Source organism: Poecilia latipinna, unplaced genomic scaffold, assembly GCF_001443285.1.
Source record: "Poecilia latipinna isolate Pla-1442-1.1 unplaced genomic scaffold, P_latipinna-1.0 Scaffold187, whole genome shotgun sequence".
NCBI lineage: Eukaryota > Metazoa > Chordata > Actinopteri > Cyprinodontiformes > Poeciliidae > Poecilia > Poecilia latipinna.
Genome location: NW_015112803.1, coordinates 513806 through 535481, shown reverse-complemented (window position 1 = coordinate 535481; position 21676 = coordinate 513806). Strand labels below are relative to the sequence as shown.

Genomic DNA, 21676 nt, shown 5'->3' with positions numbered 1-21676 from the left:
AATTTTGTGATGTTTTATATTACCTGTAAACATGCTGAGGCATTTTGAAAAATTAATTTCTGAAAGTGTTTATGCCAGTTTGATGGAAAAATAAATGTGTGCTAATTTTAAACTCCAGATAGAAAATGTGTTTTCAGTATAAGGACTGAAGCTCATCCAGGCATGATGTCATCCCAACAGATCCTACTTATTGTCTTGACAAGAGTTTTGTTTGTTGCTCAATACTGCTACAGAAACAACTAGTTCTGTAAATATGTCCAACATCAACCTGAGAAAATCTGTTTTAGGCTCATCTGGAATTCACTAAATGGAGAAAGAAATGGTGTCAAGGTTTTGATGTCCTGACAGATCTCTGGAGATGTTGTATTAATGGTTCCACACGTCTTTTTCTCCTAATGATGGTATTTTATTTATGAAGTACGCCAATCACTCTTTTATTAAAACAGCAACATAACATGATGTTGAAATGATATTCCCTGGTAAATGGTAAATAACCTGTACTTGTATAGTGTTTTATAAAGTTCAGAGGACCCTAAGAGCAATGAAAACATAAAAAAAACAACAACAAAAAACAACTTAAATAAATAAGCTTGTTGGGGGTGCAAGTAAAGCCTGGTGGCCCGCCAGGCTTATAATACACTGGGTGAATCCCTGCTTGAGTTGTAGTTGTGTCAGACCACTAAACAGTTTTCCAAAATTTAAGGCATTTGTCCTTGAGTTCATTTTTGTCGGTTCCTCTTCAGACCATGTTAGTAAAGGACCTGGTTGTTTGTGGATTGTAACACCTTTAGCAAACATTTTCACAATGTGTTTTACATTGTTAAACTTTAGTTTTAACATCAGTCATTAAATGGAAAAAATAATTATGTGTCTTCTTACATGATATATTCAGATATCTGGTTGCCATTTGGTTTGCTTGCCGCTGTTATTTTAAAGTTTTAACTTTAAAGCGAATTTAATAGTACACAACTCCTAGAAGTCGATTTTTGCTTAAAAGAAGTGAAAACAAGCCTCACATTTAGGACTTGTGTTTGTTTCCTTTTATTGTTGCACAGTACCTGTACTGAACTGTGACCCAGAAACCAAGCTGCATGCCACACAATGATTTACGTGTACCATTACACTGCTAATAACTTGTGTCCAACATTTATTGCTCCGTTTTGCAGCTCAGCAGTTCACTGGTTGGCCTCCACAAATAATTTACAGCTGTCCTTTAATAACAGTTCTCCAAAATGAAAGTATCCTGATGCTGTTTTCACAATAATCTCTTCATTTTGCCTTCTGAAGAGAATAAAAGTTCCTAAAAGCCGAGGAGAAAGACAATGTACAATTGGGTTGTTATTTAAATTTCTTTGTTTATTTGTTTTCCATATGCTGCACGTCAGCCCTGATAAATATCAAATTACATAAGCATTCTTGTGGAAGTTTTTATGGTGAAATGACCCATAATTTGTTTATATTTCACTCATGTTTTTACAGCCGTTTCACTCCATGCAGTGGCTTCTTGCATAATATTGCTGTTTTTGGAGACAAATCTGATTCAGTTATAGCTTTTTGTTATGCTCCATCTTCCTACCTATCCCATTCCCCTACTCCAAACCCGCCGTACTTGGAAATAAACAGTCTTTTGTGCCCTGTCAGATTTTTGTTGTCTTGAGCCATGGTTGCATAAAATCCCACAGGCTACTGTGAAACCAAATGTGTAATTTTTCAGAGACGGCGCACACTGTTGTAGACCAGGGGAGTGTGTCTTTGTTTGCTAATGTAGGTCTCCACTAAGGGGGCCGCCTGGATGTCCCGCTTTCTGGGACGGCTGTGCTGCATATCACATGATAGGCTTGGCCTCAGGGTGAAGCAGTGAAGCAGTGAAGGAGTGTAACATGGCGGAGGGATGGGTAGATGGGAGAAGAGAATGATAGAAGAGTTTCCTCGTGCCAGATTATCTTAGAGTCAAATCCTGGTTACTTTCACAGCTGAAAAGATTCACTGGACAGCGCACGCCACCACAGCTCGAGAAACCCCAGCATTTACAGAGCACAGTAGCAAAATGTTGCCTGTTTATGCAATTTTTTTGGCTTTTTTGTACCCACCTAAATTATTTTAAAGAGTGAAATTTAAATAATAAAAACAACTTTGGTGTTTGGATTTATTCTCTTATCCAAATCGGGGATGATCAAACGTGTAAGAAGTGAACTTTTTGACCTATTTACATAAACGTGTGAAACAAAATAACATCACGTATTCCGCTGAACAAACCATTCCTAACTTGAAACATGGTGTTGGCATATTGTTGGTGCACAGCGATAAACGAACAGCCTAACCATGTTTCATGTCCAAAATGGAAAAAAACAACAACAACAGTAAGCTATTAAAACAAACTGTTACTCTCAAATAATAAAATACTATTCCAATTTTCAACTCTAAATCCCACAGTAAAGCAGGTTTTCTCTTTTGTTTTCTCATAAGTTAACCTTTCTATGCTGGTTATTTAAAGTCTCTTTGTCCTCACTCAGACCTTGTTTGTCTCTGTTTTTCCTTTCAGGATCTTGTGAGTGCTACTAAAGATGTCTGATAGTGTCGATATTGAAGAGAAGCCACCAGCCCCGCCCTTGAGAATGAACAGTAGTTCCAGAGACTCTTCATCAGTGAATCACGCATCTAAACCACTTCCAATGGCTCCTGAGGAAAAAAACAAGAAAGCTCGCCTGCGCTCCATTTTCCCCGGAGGAGACAAAAGTGAGCATCGTTCTGCACCTCTTACACTCCATGTTATTGCTCATTCGTGTAGTTGCACTAGTCTGTGTAATTAAAAAGAAACTGACATTAGAAATGTGCTGCTGTTTATATTTTTGCAGCGAACAAAAAGAAGGAAAAAGAACGTCCAGAGATATCCTTACCCTCAGACTTTGAACACACAATCCATGTGGGCTTTGATGCTGTTACAGGAGAATTTACAGTAAGTATTCATTTCACTATAAAAACAAGTCATTAAATAAGTACGTGTTTCTGTTTCTGAAAAAAAACAAAAAAAAACAAAAAAAAAAACAACACAAGTTATTTGAAAAGGTATATAGGCAATGCCCTAACAATATTGGAAGACAAAAATATTTGGAAATGTGCAAGCTTTTAAAAATAAGTGTTTGTGACCATATCAGAAGATGTACTGTAAAAAGATGGAACATTTCAGTTTTGGGTTAACAGAAATGTTGGTAAATGTAACATGAAAAATTGTTAAATTTTAGGAACAATTCTTATGCAAATTCAGTAAAAACACAGAAAATGTCCTGGTAATTTTCTGCCAAAACATTTTCTGTTTTTTCCGTCAGAATTTTTTCCGTAATTTAACAGTTTTTCATGTTAATCTTTTTTTTACCATAAATAACTTAAATTATGGGGGAAAAATTTTTAAATTGTGGAAAAAAATTTGATGGAAATTCTGTAAAAAATAAAAACAGAAAATGTACTGACAGAAAATTACCAGGACATTTTCTGTTTTTTCCAGATTTTTAATTTTTTTTTTTACTGTGTATGTACATTCTTAATAGGGAACCAGACTTCATGAAATTGTTTTTCTGCATCTACATATGCATAATGCAAATGAAGAGTGAAATTAACATTTTGCGTTAAATTATTCAACAAAATGCATAAAAAATGAGACATTAGCAGTCTTACATAGTTAAGGTTTTATATTTTTATCTTCTTTTAGCTTGGTTTATTTCGCTTTAAATGTGAGTGGCGTGTGTGTGAAGTTGAAATCTAATTCTCAGCCCCCTATAAAAACAACCTTTGCACTGAGACTAACGTGTTCTGCTCTATTTGACTTTCAAATGTTTGGGTAATGCCATCAGTGACATCAGTGACAACTAGTTCCTTGTTCATATGGAAAGCAATGTGCTGGTGGCAAACAGAGCTCCATTTTAGCTGTTTTAAACTGAACACTCACTTAAGCTCGTTTCATGCTTTTCCAAGAGAACAGAGTGAAATACTGTTGATTCGTCCCTGGATCGCTATCCGAGTATCATTTTTCCTGAGCCCCTTCTGACACCAGTTATATAGCAGTGGCTATTTTCAGCAGAGATTAAGCTTTAAGTGTAAAACTGTGCAGAGAGTGTGATGAGACACTGGTAAATGACATTAACCCGCACTAAATAAAACTGGATTCCCAAATGGATTAAAATACATAAGAAGACACAATTCCAAAAATATATAAAACTCTTCTACATGTCTACTGTAAATAGGCCATAAAAATTCAAAGTGACCCGGAGCGGTAAATGTTGAACTTCGTTCAACGTTTCAACGCTCAACATTTACAGTTTGCATGTGCTAAATACCAAGATAATAAGAAACATTTTTTAATTAAGAAGTCTACACACACTAAGGTTCGTTAAAATCATTTGAGGCATCATTGGATGTATTTTAAGTCAACATCTCAAAGAGCTCCCTTGTAAAAAAAACAACAACAAAAAAACAGCCTAATGCACAGATATCGGGAACAAGTGAAGTAATACCTCCGATACTCATGGGGGCAGTGTAGCTCAGTAGAGTTCATGTGTGATCAGTGGAAGGAACAACGAAGGTGATAAAAATAGCTGTTTAAAGAGTTGCCTCTGCCTCTTTGCCTGTTTTTCAGGAATGTACATGATTGAGATTTCCTCTAAAGTTTCCATGTTTGCTATTTTCCTCTGAATCCAGAAACTTAGAGCTACCCTTCAGTGGCAGCCACGGAAATTTAAAACGCAGGCAATGACGTCTGAAAATGTTAGAAATTGGTGTACTTACAGTAAAGAAAGCATAAATAAGCTTTAATAGACAACTTTGGGTTAAGGTGGAACTTTTTGGACGGGAGGAAGGTCGCACGTACGGCAACACATTGACTATATTCCTCTGTCAACGCGTGACCCCTTCAGGGAATCCCAGAGCAGTGGGCTCGGCTCCTACAGACCTCAAACATCACCAAGCTGGAGCAGAAGAAGAATCCACAAGCTGTGATCGACGTGCTGAAGTTCTACGACTCCAAAGAGACCGTCAACAACCAGAAATACATGAGCTTCACCTCGGGAGGTAATAAAACACCAAAAACCAACGTTGCAGAAAAGCATTTCAGATTAAAATGATACAGAATGCAAAAATATTTTTGTGATTTTTATTTTATTTTAGACAAAACAGCGCATGGATACATTGCAGCAAACACTCTGGTGAGTTTTTGTGTACCTAACTCTACTTTGGTTGGTGTTGGGTTTTCTTACCCAGACTCAATAATATGTATGATTTAAAATTTGTGAATGCAGAATTTAAAAAAATATATATATCATGATGTAAGTGATAAAATATCTCATTGTAAATACAACTTTACCAGGTAAGTTCCAACAAATGATTTTATATGTCATTTCTCACTTTTCTTTCACTGTCATTTTCTGGGGAATTTCTGCAAAACACACCTTAAGATGAATCCCTTTCACACAGATTTCTGTGTGTTCCCTTCTAGGGGCTTTCTTCCCTGAATATATGGCACAGTTCTCTTCATTTTGCACTCACGCCAAACAATTTTGCAACTACGGCAGAAAAATAAGTGACTGCAGAGAGAGGTGTGCTGCCTATTGCTTTTTTTCCCCCTCCCCGATCCACTCCCAAATTCAAAACGAACATGGACAAAAGCGTCACTGGAGGCTCTGCTGCATGTAGAGAGATTCCCGCTGTGTTGACCTCAGTTATCTATGCTTTGAATAGCCCAGCCTGCATTCACTGGGTGAGGAAGAAGAGGAAGAAGCAGAATATACTGCCCCAGGGGAAAATCCACTGGGATCTCTTCATGCAAGGCCAGTGAAGGGTAAAAGGGTGTGGCGGTCAGTCAGGGAGGAAAGCTTTCAAATGCAGTTCAGTGTTTGGCAGCATCGAGAGGTGACTCAGCTATTGGCTTCATTGTCACTGAAATCCTGAGCTAATGTAAAGAAAATGATCACCAAAGACAGACAGCAGGCCCTTATCACACTGCTGATGGTCAGCTGCAGGTGGATGTGACAAACTGATGTGCATTTTGCATTAACTTACCAACTAATACAGCGTTCTGCTGTGCATTAACTCTTTACTATGACATTGTCATAATATGAGATTTCAGAGTGAAATGAATGCAACATTACACTTTGCGTTACAGGGAAGTCCAAGATTTGGTTACACCAAAGCTTTTATTTCATTTCAGCATATTTACAACTTTGAGCTTTGTGCTTGGTGTCTGCTCATGCTCTCTGTTGGTTGCTGTGAGATATTAGCTTCACTCAAGTTTGATTTTCACTACTTTTAATGAAAAGGCTAAAGAATTAGAGAAACAGAGGTGCTGCCAGTTTTAATGTCTCATTTTAGAGACGACCTATGAAAAACTCCAGCTTTCTAATATTCTCATATGGTCTTTATTTGACCCACATGAAGCAGAGAGTCCTAAAGTAATTCCAGTGTAAGACGGTTCTGCAAAGCACTGCTAAGTGGGAGCCTGAATACTTTTGCAAAGCAGTGTACAGATATCTTGAAGTACATGTTGGCTTATATGATTATGTACCCTGTAAAAATGTTTAAAAATACCGCCATCCATAGAAAGAAATTCTGTTAAAACATACTTTAGCTATGTTTTAAATACGAGAAGGTAAATGGGAAAAGATCCACTATACCTGTTTTGAACTGCTAAACATGGAAACGAAAAATCCCTGACACCTTCACAACACCAAACATCAGGACTTCTTTTTGAAAGTTAATTCAGATGAATCATTCTGTCCAGAAGGTATACTTAACTACGAGAATGGCAGAAATCAGACCCAGTGAGGACGAGCAGCGCGATCGTTGCGACTAAATGAAATGTCTTCATTGAGCAGTAAAATATAGACAGCAGGATGAGTGTGATGACAATCTGGAACCAATAATTGGGATGTAATCTGCTGCTGCATACCTTCAAGTGATTTTTATTAGCAGTTTCCAAAACAAATGATGACATAACATTTCGACACCTGCATCTGCTGACGCATCTTGAAGTGGAGAGGGAAATGTTGTTTTGAGCAGGTAGCATATTTTCTTCCCGCCACGTCCTGCCCTCATGTTGTGTGTTGGGGGATAATGATGTGGACATGAAGCCCTCTCTGCTCCCCACCCTGCCTCCTCCTCTATACTATACACCTAGTCTCACTCACTGTATGGGTTTGTTTTAAGTAAATCCTCCCATTTTCAACCTTCACATTCAGAACCGACTGCTGTCTTCTGGGCCTCCTGTCAGCCTTAGAACCTGCAGCGCATTATTTGACAAGGTAACTCCTCCATATTACTTTCCACTTGATGTACCTCTACATTGGCTGTGAAGCTAAATTCAACTATTTGACGGCGTAACATTGACGGAGCCGTCCGGCTGTTTTTGCAGTACAAATATCAATTTGTATTGATATTTCATGGGGGTTTGATTGGCTCTAGTAGCTTTTGATGTCTTGACCAGATTCATTTTCTTCTGAAACATCACAAAGGGGATCATTTTTTGTGGTTTTCTTTGACTTGCCGTCTCTGAAATGGCAGGACAGTCGCATATTCCACAGAGGACTGTAATGGCTGTCTATCTGCATGTATGAGCTCATATTTTAACAATTTAATCCACATTGCCAATAATCTGCCTGTGAACTCATCACCATTTTAGACATTACTGCATGGCTCCCAATAAAAAAGGAGCACACACACACACACACACATGCACCGAGCACTCCTCTCTGCACTGCAGTCTTGGCCCGGTCTTCCTCGAAGCGAGTCAGAGGCCCAGTCTGTCTCAATGAAGGACTGGGACTTTGCTTTTAATCACCAGAACTAAGCTGCACCGCTTTCATTAATGCATGACGAGAGCGGATGAAGTGTTTCCATTCCATAAGAGGAAGATGATCCAAGGCAAATAATGTTCTTGGATGGAAGGAGAAGAAGAAGAAGGAGAAAATGGCAGCGCATTCGGCGTGTTAAATATGCCTGATTAATCAGACTAATTAAAAGGAACCAACAGTGTGTCTGCGGCTCATCTAGATGCTGCCCACCACCACCGGGTTGAAGTATGTCAGAACTCACAGCTCTGTAAAAGATGCAACACCTTGCTTCTTAAAAATTCATCCCTATCACTGGTTCATGGCACACCTTACCAGAGCCCACAGAGAAATGCACTGAATGCAACCTCACTTTCCCTTTTAGTTCTTGAATCATAAATGCTCTTCGTGCCATAAACATGACTTTTCCCTGACTTTACCTCAAATACGTTTTGATCTCGATGATCTCTTTTTTTTTTTTTTTATTTAATTTTTGAATACTTTTGTTGAATGATAATTAGAGATGCACCGATCTAAAATTCGTGGCCGATTTCTGACGACCGTTTAACGTTTCAATATTTATCTACGAAAAAGAAACAAGATCATAACATTTGTGGGAGAGAGCGGCCATGAAGACAAAATGGTTAAAGTTTAAATTTTAAACTAGGTTTTGACTCTATGGTAGAGATTAGTGAGGTTATTATGGGTAGCATTACACAAACAGCGATCTCTAAAAGCATCTTCCAGAGGAATCGTTCTCAAGCTGCTTTACCACTGCTACCTGCTGGTGGCACTGGAGCTGCCAATGAGATGAGTCCTCAAAACAAAATAATTCCCAGTATTGAACAGTGACTCAAAAACAAGCATGTGTGACGACGTGTGCATTGCCTCGTTTAGCAGATGTTCAATCCTGGAATGATGAAAAACCCATTTCAAGTTGCAATTTACTTAATTTTGTAATTTTCCAGTTGTAATTTACTGACTGATTTGTACACTGACCAGGCTAACTACGATTATCATTAAAAACGAACAATAAAAGATCATAAACCTTGAAACTCTACAGCTACAATTAAACTAAATGAGGTTGTGTAGAACCAGCTATTGATTTGGTGCGGTCGAAATTGTCAAAATGAAAACGCTGATGAAGAGTTTCTTTTTATTTTTATTATTTTGGGTATCATGAAGTTTTATATGATAGAAAACCATATTGGATGACAAGGCTGTGATTGATGAGACGCTGCCTAATTGTAGCATTTAAAATTCGATTTTATCTTTATTTTTCCAACATGAATTTGGAAATTTTAACTTTTGAGTTAAAATAGAAACATATTTAAAGAACAGTCTTAATCCAATGATTCAGTGCCAATCGATGACGGATAGTTTATTTTTATGTTGATACATGGAAAGCTTGGCTTTAGTCAAACGGTGAACCACGGCTGCTGGGAAACGACTATAATCTCTCCTTCAACATGAGTTTTAGACATGTCTTATAATAATGCGCAATTATAAAACATGTCTTCCTTTAAATCCCGGACTATAATATACATAGCTAACTGTTAGTGTTTAATAGTTTGCACTCACTGTCAGGAAAAAGATTTGAATTTTGAGTTTGAAAATTGGTTCAAAGTGGTCACCAATCAGTATCTCAGTGCATCTCTAATGATGATTTGTTTATGTAAATCATTAAATTATTTAATGTGGTTCCCACAAGCACCCATTTTATTTTATTTTTGCATTTCACTCAAGAAAACACAGATGTTGAACGTGTAACATGGCTGGTTTGGAGAACGCAGGCCGTTTATTCCTGGTGGTAACAGATACATTTGGGGAGCATGTTAGCATCTAGACATATCGCATTAATTAAATGCTGCATTCACCTCTTCCGACTTGCATCTCTCCCCATCCAGGGTGCCAAAACGTCAACAACAGAACCCCCGATTGCTCCGCCCGTTTCAGAAGAGGAGGACGAGGAGGAGGAGGAAGAGGAGGAAGAAGATGAAGACGAGGACGACGACGACGAGCTGCCCCCGGTCATCGCCCCTCGACCTGAGCACACCAAATCTGTGAGTTCAGGAGCCACCGGTTGGTCCGGTCACTCGGCTGCTGTAACACATTCTGACTCTTCTGATGCAGATCTACACGCGCTCCGTCATGGACCCACCAAAGCCCCCCGCCCCGGTCAAAGAGGAGTCAACTCCACCAGAGTCGCAGGTTCAGCCTGACAACACCTCCAACACGATGTACCGCCACACCGACCGGCAGAGGAAGAAGTCCAAGATGACAGATGAGGAGATCCTGGAAAGACTCAGTATGTCTTTAAAGATCTTCAACAAAATGGGTTATTACTCCTTACATAGACAAATCTGAGAGAAATAAATACATATATGTTTTTTTACTTTATATAAACCTTTGGCAGTTATAATTGTGGAGTGTGATTGAGGGTATTCATACAAAAACATTAAATATGAGATTAACCCTTCCAGACCGAACTGATGGGCGACGATCCAGTTAAATTTGCAGTACCGTAATTCTGCCACACGTTGCGCTATCTGGAAAATCCCAAAGGTTTCTAAAAGGGGAGACGATTCGCTTTCTAGCCAATATCGGATTTTTACGGTAATTTCACCCCCGCCGTAGAAGGGAGTGAAATTAATCTGAGGGGCGCTCTTTTAAAAGAAGATAAATTGCAAAAATCACTTGCTAGATATTGAAAGCTCCAGCTGTTATGGATAAATTGGCAAATATATATTTACTCACAAAACATTTAAAGAAATGCATACAATTAAAATAAGCAAAAATATCCAGGAGTAGATTTGAGACTTGGGTATTAAAGGATTAAAGTCTTCAAAATTATACATACAGTTTCATTTATACACATGCACTCCTACCAATATTTAGATAAATTTCCCTTTGCTATCAAAAAGCTTCCAGTTTATGTTTCTAGCCGGATGTTTGCCATTTGTTCTCACCAGGATTGATGGAGCTCATTTGGATTGTTCTGGACTGGCTTTTTTTAATCATAGTGTATACATTTTTAATAGGATTGCATTTGGCACAGCAGTTGTACAAGTTTCAACCGTTCAGCTGTTGATGTAATGCGAAGCTCTATTTGTGCAATTCACCAGTACCGCTTGTTGTAGAAATGACTCGTAGCTCAAAGCAGAGGCCAAATTTTGGTATCTCTTCAATCGATGTTTGTGTCAACTTGGATTACTGGTTTTGCTGCTGGTTCCAGTATGCATTAGCCTTGAGCCTTACTGGTTCCTGGATTCTCCGTAAACATTCTGACCAATTTCCTTTCATCACAGATGAACAGCTTGAGTCAGATGGTTGAAACATGGACACAATTAAGTGTTTCTAGAGGATAATGATCCCAGAATACATAAAACCTGGTTTTGGAATGGATGAGCAGGCCAGCACTAAGCCTTTGGCCCTTAACTCAACTCTATTAAATATTTGTGAACTGCTCTTGAAAGCCGGGTTCTTACCAGAAAACCATTCAATTTAAATGAGTTTAGGAATGTGCTCACTGCCAAGAAGAGCGGTCAGATGTCCTGCCACAAACTTGTTGGTGACAGAGAGGAATTTTTTCAAATATAATGAGTCATTTTGTTTGATTTATTCTTGTTTAGATGATAAAAATTGTTCAACACATTTTTCCTCTGATAGTATTCGTGTCAGTTTGTAATTTGTTTGCGATCCTCTTTAGTCAATATGTACAAAATGCCAGTTACTCAACAGTAGTTGTCTTGTAATCCGAAGGTTGTTGGTTCGATTCCAGCTTCCCCCGTTTTCCTTAACAATGAAAGCACTGGTGTATAAATGTTTATGCGTTCTTAAGATTGACTGGATGAACGTGGCTATCATGTAAAGCTCCTTAAGTGCTTTGCATGATGAGAAAAGGAAAATAATTTCTGTGTATTGACGTACTTGATTAGTTTTGTGCCTGTGATATAACTTCAACTTGAATCACCAGGGGTCCATTGTGGGGATCAAGACAGGAATATGCAGCCGGGATGATGATTATATATATATCTGTTCTCTCTGACTCAGGGAGTATCGTCAGCGTGGGGGATCCCAAAAAGAAGTACACACGCTTCGAGAAAATTGGACAAGGGTAAGTCTCTTCATGGCGGACAAACAAAATGAGTTTTTTTTTTTGTTTGTTTTTTAAAGCATCACTCTCTGCAAGAGAACTAAGAGAGGGCTAGGGTTGGATAACTGTGAGAAAAGTGAGTGGACAGGAAATGAAAACTGAATCCCAAAAATATGGAGACACAGATTAGCTCCACCAGCTAGCTGCCTCTCTCCACTTTTCTCTGCATCTTTAAATGCTTTTTTTATTCAGGACTCCTCTGAACAGATAAAAACATGCACTGGTTGTAATCTTCACAACATGATCAACATTTCCATATTTGATCAAGTGGATAGCTGAAGAGTGGGTAGTTGTCTGTTTACTCTCTGCTCTCTTATCTTGAATTTATTACCACCAGAAACTCTTGCTTCATAATTCCTAGCCCTGTGACAGAGGAGAAAGAGGAAGAATCAGCAGAAGAAGTCTTTTAACTATGAGTTAAATGGAGACTTAACTTCATTCATTCCTCTTGAAATTTTACATTTTACAGACGCAAACATCAATGTATTCTATTGGAATTTTATTTTTTAGACAAAGCAGTTCATAATTGAGAGATGAGAGGAAAGAGAATATGTGGTTTAATTTCTAAGATGCTTCTGTACTCAGACCTGAACTGTAAACACCAAATAAGGTTCAGCGGTAAATCAGTCCACAGCCAGATTGTCAAAATGAAGGCTTTCCTGACTAAACGGGAAACACGAGATCTGGTACAAACTTTAGTTTTCAGTACATTAACTTTTTGAAGAAGAGTACAGGTCAGTGAAGATAAATAGGCAGTCGGAGCTCATCCAAAATGTTGCTGCCAGATTCTTGAAGAACAACAGTAAGCTCGATCACACCAGAGTGCTGGTTCCCTTTTCATAAAGGCTAGAACTTTAAATTTTGTTGATCGTCTACAGAGCTTTAAATGAACATTTGAAATGTGCAAAAACTGTTTTAAATCAGTACTGAGATAAAATAAAAAGTGATCCTGGAAGAAAAGCGGCTAGTGCCTACAGAGGATCGGGGCAGAGGTTCAGCGTTCAGCAGAACACAAAGATCCAAATAGTTAGAACAGCCGTGTCAAAGTCCAGACCTTAGTTCAACTCAGAATCTGTGGCAAGACTTGAATCTGACTGATATCGAGCTGTTTCGAAAGAAAGAAGTGGAAGAAATGTAAGTTTGTAGATATGCACAGTTGACTGAGACATGCCTCGAATAGCTAGCAGTTGACATCAGCGAAAGACAATTCTACCTGTAAAAAAATAGAACGTAAAACTTCACAAAGCAAATCTAAACGTTTGTGGTGAAAAAATACTGTGTTGATGAAGAATTTGGAAATATTAATTATTTGAGTTTCTGCTGTAATCCATAGTTTTGTACCAACTTAGTTTTAGCTGAAGATATTTTGATTCATGCTGCAAAATCTAATTTTATTGCAGTCAGATTAACTTTTTTAAGTCTTACTTTAATTTCTAACTCTAGTTGCATGTGCCAGCTTCTAAAAAACAGAAATGTTCAAATGTAATAAATAGATCTTTCTCCAAATAACAGTATTTTTTAGGTTTAAAAAGTAATTTTGTTTGTTTGTTTTAATGTTGTATATTTCTCTTTTAATTCTGCTGTTTTGTTTCTTCAGAGCGTCTGGCACGGTCTACACTGCCATCGACATAGCAACCGGTCAAGAGGTAAAATATAATGTTCTTCTCTGCTAATTTCTCCTGCTAATCTTTACCTACGTAAATACCTGTAAATATCTGTGGTATCAGGTGGCCATCAAGCAGATGAACCTGCAGCAACAACCCAAGAAGGAGCTGATCATCAACGAGATCTTGGTGATGAGGGAAAACAAAAACTCCAACATAGTGAACTACCTGGACAGGTTAGTCGTTTGAAAACCAGAACCTTGTTTCTAAAATGTAAACGTTTTGCTGTTGTCAAGGAAACCGTAAATGTGCGTTCCCCGTACGACAAAAGTTTAGGGATATTTTGTCAAACAGGGAATTCAAATTCAAAGATTTTCGGTTTCTTTCATATAAAGAGAAAAAAAATCAATGAGGCTTATTTAAGAATATTCAGTTTAGGTTTTATAAATTGACATTTATAAAACCTAAACATTTAACTTGGCCTCTATGGACTAAGTTAACATGATTCAGTTTGTACTGTAGTGACATTGAGGAATCGTCTGATCCTCCTTTTTATGGGATTTTGTCCTACTTCTACAGATTCCCTTCTCTCTCCTTTTATGAGTAGGCTGAACTCGTATTCAGGTGAAACACTGCCACCTAGTGTTTCAAAGCAGCAGGAACGCTGCAACAGTTGAAGCTGTCCATTTTCTCGTCAACCTTTCTGTTGTGGTCACGTCTTTGCTCAGTAAAAACTACGTAGACCTATAACGTGTTTTTACAAGTGGTTTGTCAAAGTGATGAGGCTTATTGTTGAAGGAAAGATCCGTCCCTTTCCTGTTCTCTGCGTCCTCCAGCTACCTGGTAGGAGACGAGTTGTGGGTGGTGATGGAGTATTTGGCCGGAGGCTCGCTGACGGATGTTGTGACTGAGACCTGTATGGATGAGGGCCAGATCGCCGCCGTCTGCAGAGAGGTAAGAAACCAGGTTTGGACAACCACGGCGTCGCCCAATGAAAGTCAGGAGGAGAGAGAGAGACCTCTCAAATTTGCTTCTAGGAACATGGATGCTGAATGCATGTGCCTCTACTTTTGTCCTCATAGTGTCTCCAAGCTTTGGACTTCCTACACTCCAACCAGGTCATCCACAGAGACATAAAAAGTGACAACATCCTCTTGGGGATGGATGGATCCGTGAAGCTCAGTAAGTCCTGTTTAAAGACTGGTACCAAAAAGTTACATTTTGTAGAGACAGAGTAATCAGCTAAATGACGTTCCTCTGCCTTCCTCTGCAGCCGACTTTGGTTTCTGCGCCCAGATCACTCCGGAGCAGAACAAGCGCAGCACGATGGTGGGAACACCGTACTGGATGGCACCGGAGGTGGTGACCCGAAAGGCTTACGGACCAAAAGTGGACATCTGGTCTCTGGGAATCATGGCGATAGAAATGGTGGAGGGAGAGCCACCTTATCTGAACGAGAATCCACTCAGGGTAAATGCAGTCCAGGAAAAGGTTGTTGTTTTTTTCCATTGTTGGGTGCAAACTGATTCTGCATCAGCTGCACCAATACAATGCCTCGAAAACATTCTGTCGCAAGTATGAACTCTGCTGTATTTTGTTGTTTTTTTTCTTCTAACATCCAGTAGGGGTTTGAATAATTGTAAAGAAAAAAGAAAATGATGCATTTTTTTATGAGTGGGCCATAAGTAGTCCTAGTCCAAGCGATGTGTGGGACACAGTAAACATGGAAGGTGGTAAACTTTTGAGTCAAAACACTATGAAGGAATACTTACTGCCAATTACACGAAGGTGAAACATGGTGGTTGCAGCATTATGCTGTGGGAAGAAGGATGGCGTTAATTACAATCCTGGAAAAACAAAACTTGTTTAAAGCTCTAAAGAGTTTCTTTTTTTTGCTAAGCAACAGCTTGTAACAAACAGCCAGAGCTACAGGTATCAATTTATGGTTGCTTTATATAAATGCACACCACACTTTTCAGTTTTCTGTTCCAAAATTAAAACTTCTGAAAATCATGCATCATTTCATGTCCACAATTTTGTAGCATTTTGTGTTGGCCTATCGCATAAAGTTTTGATAAGAGGGAAGTTTAGTGTTAAAAAGTTCAACTGAAAGCAGAGGATAAGTTATATTTTACTGTCCCACAGGGGAAATTTGTTTTTGGGCTGCAGCCACTTCACCTTATAAAGTACATCAGGCAACTAAACATCAGATATTATAATCAAATGTTGATTTTAGTTTTGGTTAGCTTGCATATCTAACATAGATGTTAACTCAAATGTTAAAAAAAAAAATCCCTTTTGCTTCTTACTGTAACATAACACTGTATGATCATCACAAACTTTTTTTGATACAGATTATTTGATCTTTATTAATAGAGCAGAAGAAATATTTACACAGAAAAAAATGGAGATTAATGTTGTTTGGTGGATAAACTTCAAGGCAATGTTTAGACTTTTTTTTCTGAAAAACGTGTTGATTTAATGTTTTCAAGATATTTGGACTTAAATTTTTAAAAGTGTCATTATGTTTGACTGCAGGCACTTTACCTGATAGCAACCAACGGTACTCCAGAGCTGCAGAACCCTGAAAGGCTCTCATCGGTGTTCAGAGATTTCCTCAACCGCTGTCTGGAGATGGATGTGGACCGCAGAGGCTCTGCCAAGGAGCTGCTGCAGGTGAATATCCAAGAAAAATAATACAAATTAAAACTTCATGGCAGTTTTTGTCCCAAATATTTGGGTCTATTTGGTTTCAACAGACCATAAAATATTCCGCCACAAACATTTTGGAAGATTAAGCAAATTCTGGGTATTTTCTTTTTGCAGTTATAATATGGGAGGTATTTCACTTATAAATATTCATCAACATTACGAATTATTGCCTGGACATAAGCTCCTATTTCTTGCTGAAAAGTGATGTGCATGCAAGTTTTCTTTATTTTAAGTGTCTTACGAAATTTGTGCTAAAAACTAAACCAAAACTAATTGGTAAGAAGTTCTGTTTTTGCGGTTCAAAGTCAGATTTATCCAGCTGGTGTGAGAAGAGATTTAATTAGATTGTAAGGAACAACCTGAAGTTGTCCTGATTTCCTCAAAAGTTAAGTAAGATTGAATTATTCAGCTCAGTCCACTGAACTGAACCCCATTGAAAACCTCCTGGTTATTTTCCTCCAAATATTGATTTCTGAACTCTTCCTGAATTAAAACATTCGTATTGTTGTTCCTAAATGAATTTAAACTTGTTTTCTTTGCGTTATTTAAGGTCTGAAAGCACTGGATCGCTTTCGTTATTGAGACAATTTCTCATTTTCTGCATATAAAAACAACATTTTTGCTTGGAACTTCAGAGACATGTTGTCAGTAATTCATAGAACAAAAGAACAATGTTCATTTTATTCAAACATAAACCTGTACAGAGTAAAAGTGATTATTTTAAGTGGTCTCCTAATTTTTTATAGAGCTACATATTAGATGTATTCTCCATCTGTGCACACGTGTCACCTGATCCTCACAATCTTAACCACAAGTTGACAGAATCTCTCCTGTCTGTGCTCTCATCTCCTCCTTTGTGCCTGCAGCATTCCTTCCTCAAGCTGGCGAAGCCTCTTTCCAGCCTGACGCCTCTGATTGTAGCTGCTAAGGAAGCCATAAAGAACAGCAGTCGCTGAGGGCGGGGCTCCCTGTCCAAGCCCAAGGCCGGAGCGCTGCCGCTGGTGCGTTGCTTCATGACAGCAGGGGTTTGGGTGAACAGGGCGGGTTTGTGTGACTGACAGTGACAGCACAAGGACATAAGCCCCTCCCCCAGCCGCCGCCACCACTCGTCCTCCAGGCCTCGTCTGTGGGACGGACATCTGGCTTTGCAGCCTCTCGGCCACGCTGCTGAAAAAACAGACCTTGCCTCCGTGTTTACTTCTCCAGCACTGTACATGTAGAGCAGTCCATCAGAAGTATGTCAGACATGCGTGTGTGTGTGTGTGTGTGTGTGTGTTCGTGCGTGTAAGCGTGTGTGTGTGTGTATAAACAAACCGTGCACTTCTGTTCACATCATGTCTTGTTTTGGGACAAATCGCTCCCTAAGCGGCAAAGGAAAAAATAGTTTAGATAAAAGCGAGAAGGAAAGGTGCTCATTCTCAAGAGTGAAAATAAAAAACTGCTGCAGCAGCGAAACGGAGAAACAAAGATTTCTTCCCCATCCCGGGTCAGGATCGGCTTCCTTCCGTCTCGGTTTGGACCCGACGTCAGCCTGCATGACCGTGGTTCTGTGAAGAAGCACCGCTGACCCTCTGCAGATCGCCTCCTCTGCTGTGGCGTGATTCTGCTGTGTTTCGTGTGTTGACATGTGTGAATGAATGTAGGAATGCAACTGCCGGAAGAGGAAAAGAGATTCAGGAATGATTTTTTCATGACTTGCGAAAGCTTTAAATACCTTTTCCGAAATCAATTTCTGCAGTTCTTTTATATGATTTGTGCTCAACCTCTTTTTCAATTAATTTTTTTTTAATCACTGGACATAAATTCAATTGAATTTTTAAATTTGGTTTATTTTAAATTACTTCTTGAATATATAGAGTCTTCATTATTTATAATATAATTTCTGAAACATTCTGACACAAACTATCATTTGAAACAATATTACTCCAAAATTTTTATCATTAATGTTTTTTTTGTTTGTTTTTTTTTTTTTTCAGACAGTGCGATAAAAAAGCCTTTCCCCATTTTGTCATGTTGCAAACATCAGCTTTGTGTTTTGAATTTGGACTTTATTTATGATTCATAATTGTGAAGTTGAAGGAAAATGATCGGTGCCATTTAGCAGATTTACTTCCTGGATTGTCCTGTTTTTAGCTCCATGTCTCTCTAAAATGGCTTCTTATCGATTTCCTTTTCATTTTAGTCCAGCTGGATTATCATATCTTAGTAGTTGGGCTCCTTGATTTTATGTAGGATCCTAAAATTGATTACACCTTTAATATTTTTTTAATTGTAAGCTGTGCATTGTTTTCCTTCCACTGCCACAATCACGCTCTACAATGTTGTATTTGTAACATGGAGTTTGTGGTTATAAAATGACCAAATATGAAAACAGATTCAGTAAGTTTGAATACTTTTTCAAAGCACTGTGGAACATGTGATATGGTTTCCATAAATTAGAAGAAAAGCAATGAATGAAGAAGATGATAATCCTGAATTCAATCTGAAGTCCATGCTTCTCATTTAAACCTTAAACCGTGAGCAAAAGATGAAATCCAGTAGAAATGCGTCTCATTTACAAAAACAACAAAATGTCTTTTTATTGTAATCTTAATTTTCCTTCTGAATGTTGATGTTAGAGGCGACCTGGTCAGGTGAAAAACTTCACGTCCTTCTCACATAAAATCCAAGCTGCTCCTCGTCCAGGCTTTAGTTGTTTTTTTGTTTTTTTAAATGTGTCTTGTATTTTGACTTGTTTCTCATAAGGTCGTTACATTTTGTTGTTAGTTTTCAAATACGTGACAGATTTGACAGGTGAGCGTTATCCGTTGAGCTAATTAAGGAGTGCCGTTCCTATGATTGTACCCATTCCTCTCATATCTGGTTTAGAGTTTAAACTCATTCCAGTACAAAGTTCATCCGTCCGTGGTTGCATTCACTGGCTCCCTCCGGCATTCCTCCACGTACAATGCCGTGAGAAACACGCATGAACTCATCCTCAACGTTAATGTGTTAATATCGGGCTTTGGAACAAGTTAACTGTTCTTGCTTCACACTTTTTATAGCCACCAACGAGCTTCTGACATAATCCTGGCTGGATAATTGATCACTTTTCTGAGCAGAACTGAGAGACTTCATTTAAAACATAGACTCTGCTTTCGAGTATAGTCTGTTATTTTGTAATTGGGAGCAAGTTTTTAAAACCAGAGACTTTGGGGTTGTGTTTCCTTAAGCATAATGTTGATCAGTTTTATTTGTTCCAAACCCATTTTAGTGTTTAAATGGAGTCCTCTCAGTCTGTGTTCATGTAAAACTGGCGTAGAGAGTTCAGTGACAACAGCTGATTTACTGGAGCCTTGTTCCAACAGCACAAAAGTCCCATGTACACATGAAACTGGTTTTGAAATAAATAAAATAGGCTAACATTAACCTACCTGAATGTTTCTGATGGGGACCTTGCAGAAATTTGCTAGGGCTGAGCAATAAATCAATAACAATATATGGCGATAGACATTTGATCAGTACATCAGATGAACTGTTGATCATTTCACTGAACTCTGATCCAGAACCGCACAGCATTCTGGGAGATGTGGGCGATTGAAAGGCTTTAGCCTCTCATCCTCTCAGGGCCAACTAAACAAAATTTGTGGCATGAGCTAGTTCACTGCTCTTTGGTTACCTAGCAACAGCCTGTTGAGTAAGACGCTGCAGCAGTTTCAGGTTTAGCCTGAATCACAGCTCAAGAGGAAACTGGATGAAACGGCAACGGTCACATCAACAGTCTGACATTATTTCAGATAACGAAAACAAAAAACAAATAACTATCGATGTCAACTGATATGACATTCTTATGGTAGAACGATTTTTAATCATATTGTCCAGCCCCAGGCCATGTTTTAAAAACCAGACCTATGGCAGGACATGAGTTCTGTCAGAACCTTGTTAGTGGCTACAGAAAGAATGAAGTGAATAAACGACCAAAACCGACGACGTTCCTGCCGATGACGAGTGGATGCACATTTCTTACCGGCATTGTAGCTCCCCTGTGTGTGTGTGTGCGTGTGTGTGTGGGTCTGTTTGTGTGTGTGTGATGATGATGATGATGATGATGATGATAGGGGGCTGCCTCAATCTGCACTAAAAGATGCCTCACTCCTGTTTTCCACCTTACCTTTGAGGTGCAGGGTAGCTGCTCAGAAACATTGTACCTCCTCTGTACAGAAGATGCAGGAGAGGCGACACACCTGAGGACGCAGCAGATTCCATGCATGTGAAAACAAACTGTACACTGTTATCTCCCAAAACGCATAGGCTGGGATTGTTAGGAAATGTATGTATGTAAATATGGCAGGTCCTCTCCCCCTGCCCTCCCTGTCTGTTTTTCAGAACTGTGTAACTTAAGCTGATAATTCAGGTGACTCGTATGGTACCGATAAATGTTCTGCACCCTGGCAATTGAAAAAAATGAAAAAACAACAGAAAAACAACCAAAAAACAGAAAGTCCAACCTACATGCCGTCTCTGCACACTCCCGGATCTGCCTCTCTCAGATTTTTTTTTTTTTTTGGGAGGGGGCTCTATAGCAGACAGTTCTTCACCTGTGGAGCGAGCCGCTGATCCCGGCTCTCTGTGTGCAGGCCCACACAGTCAGTCCAGGCCGAGCGCGGCTGACCTTCTCTTCATCCTCTTCCTCCGTGTCGCTGCGTGTGGCCTGTTGGAAAACCTCCCCGGCCCTGGGACGTTTTGGCCTTTCTAACCCTTGTACAGGTCTGAACTATGAGCACAAAGGTGAACTTCGGGACAGGAGACGCCACTGACGTGCCCACCCACACCCACACCTGCCCCCGTCCTCCCCTTCCCACTCTTGTCTGTGGTTGCTCCTGTACATTCCTATCTTCTGAATGTGTAAACCTGTACACGTGGTGTGAAAAATTCCTCTATTAATGTGTATCAAGAGAATGGAACAAAGACAAAAAATGTTACTTTTTAAATTATCTTTATTATTATTATTATTTCTCTTATTACTGTCTAGCTTTGTAAAACTGCTGATCTATCCGGCGTACCTCGGCAGACCTTTCCCTGTCTTTGAAAATAAATAAATAAAAAAAAGGACAAGCAAGAATCGGGGGAGAGAAATGAGGTTTTGGATAAACTATTTTTAACTGTGGTTGAAGCAATAGACTTTTTGAACTTTGAATCGTGCATGGCTGTGTCTTGAGTGTAAAAATACAAAATATTGCAGTTTGGGAACTGGACTGAAAATAAAAAGATGAGGAAAAACAAGAGTCTGGAGAATACATTTATTTTTAAGTTGTCATGCCTGCATAATTTTACCAACAAAGCACCACCTGCTTTGTTGGTAAAAGCTACACAACCGCGTGATATTTTTTTAATTAATAATGGCGTATTTGCAT

The 21676-nt window shown here is 39.0% G+C and overlaps 1 protein-coding gene across 2 annotated transcripts; it reads left to right on the top strand.

Moving 5' to 3' along the window:
- Positions 1 to 2380: 2380 nt before the first annotated feature.
- LOC106946354 (serine/threonine-protein kinase PAK 3) lies at positions 2381 to 21370 on the top strand. Of its 2 annotated transcripts, XM_015030628.1 has the most exons (15): positions 2381 to 2736; positions 2856 to 2956; positions 4908 to 5061; positions 5158 to 5195; positions 7224 to 7286; positions 9719 to 9874; positions 9945 to 10119; positions 11865 to 11928; positions 13565 to 13613; positions 13695 to 13807; positions 14408 to 14525; positions 14654 to 14753; positions 14845 to 15041; positions 16110 to 16247; positions 17150 to 21370. In XM_015030628.1, exons 1-15 carry the CDS (start codon positions 2565 to 2567, stop codon positions 17237 to 17239), a joined length of 1728 nt encoding a protein of 575 aa, XP_014886114.1. In that variant the 5' UTR covers positions 2381 to 2564; the 3' UTR covers positions 17240 to 21370. The 2 variants fall into 2 exon arrangements, with proteins under 2 accessions (XP_014886114.1, XP_014886115.1); XM_015030629.1 differs by lacking the exon at positions 7224 to 7286 and having other exon boundaries at positions 2383 to 2736.
- Positions 21371 to 21676: the final 306 nt, after the last annotated feature.

What these genes read in the sequence shown, in the direction of transcription:
- LOC106946354 (XM_015030628.1), top strand. Translation starts at nt 2,565, where the DNA reads ATGTCTGATAGTGTCGATATTGAAGAGAAGCCACCAGCCCCGCCCTTG. An exon ending in CATGAGCTTCACCTCGGGAG is followed by an intron (nt 5,062 to 5,157) that starts GTAATAAAACAC and finishes ATTTTATTTTAG; the next exon opens with ACAAAACAGCGCATGGATAC. An exon ending in GGATGGATCCGTGAAGCTCA is followed by an intron (nt 14,754 to 14,844) that starts GTAAGTCCTGTT and finishes CTTCCTCTGCAG; the next exon opens with CCGACTTTGGTTTCTGCGCC.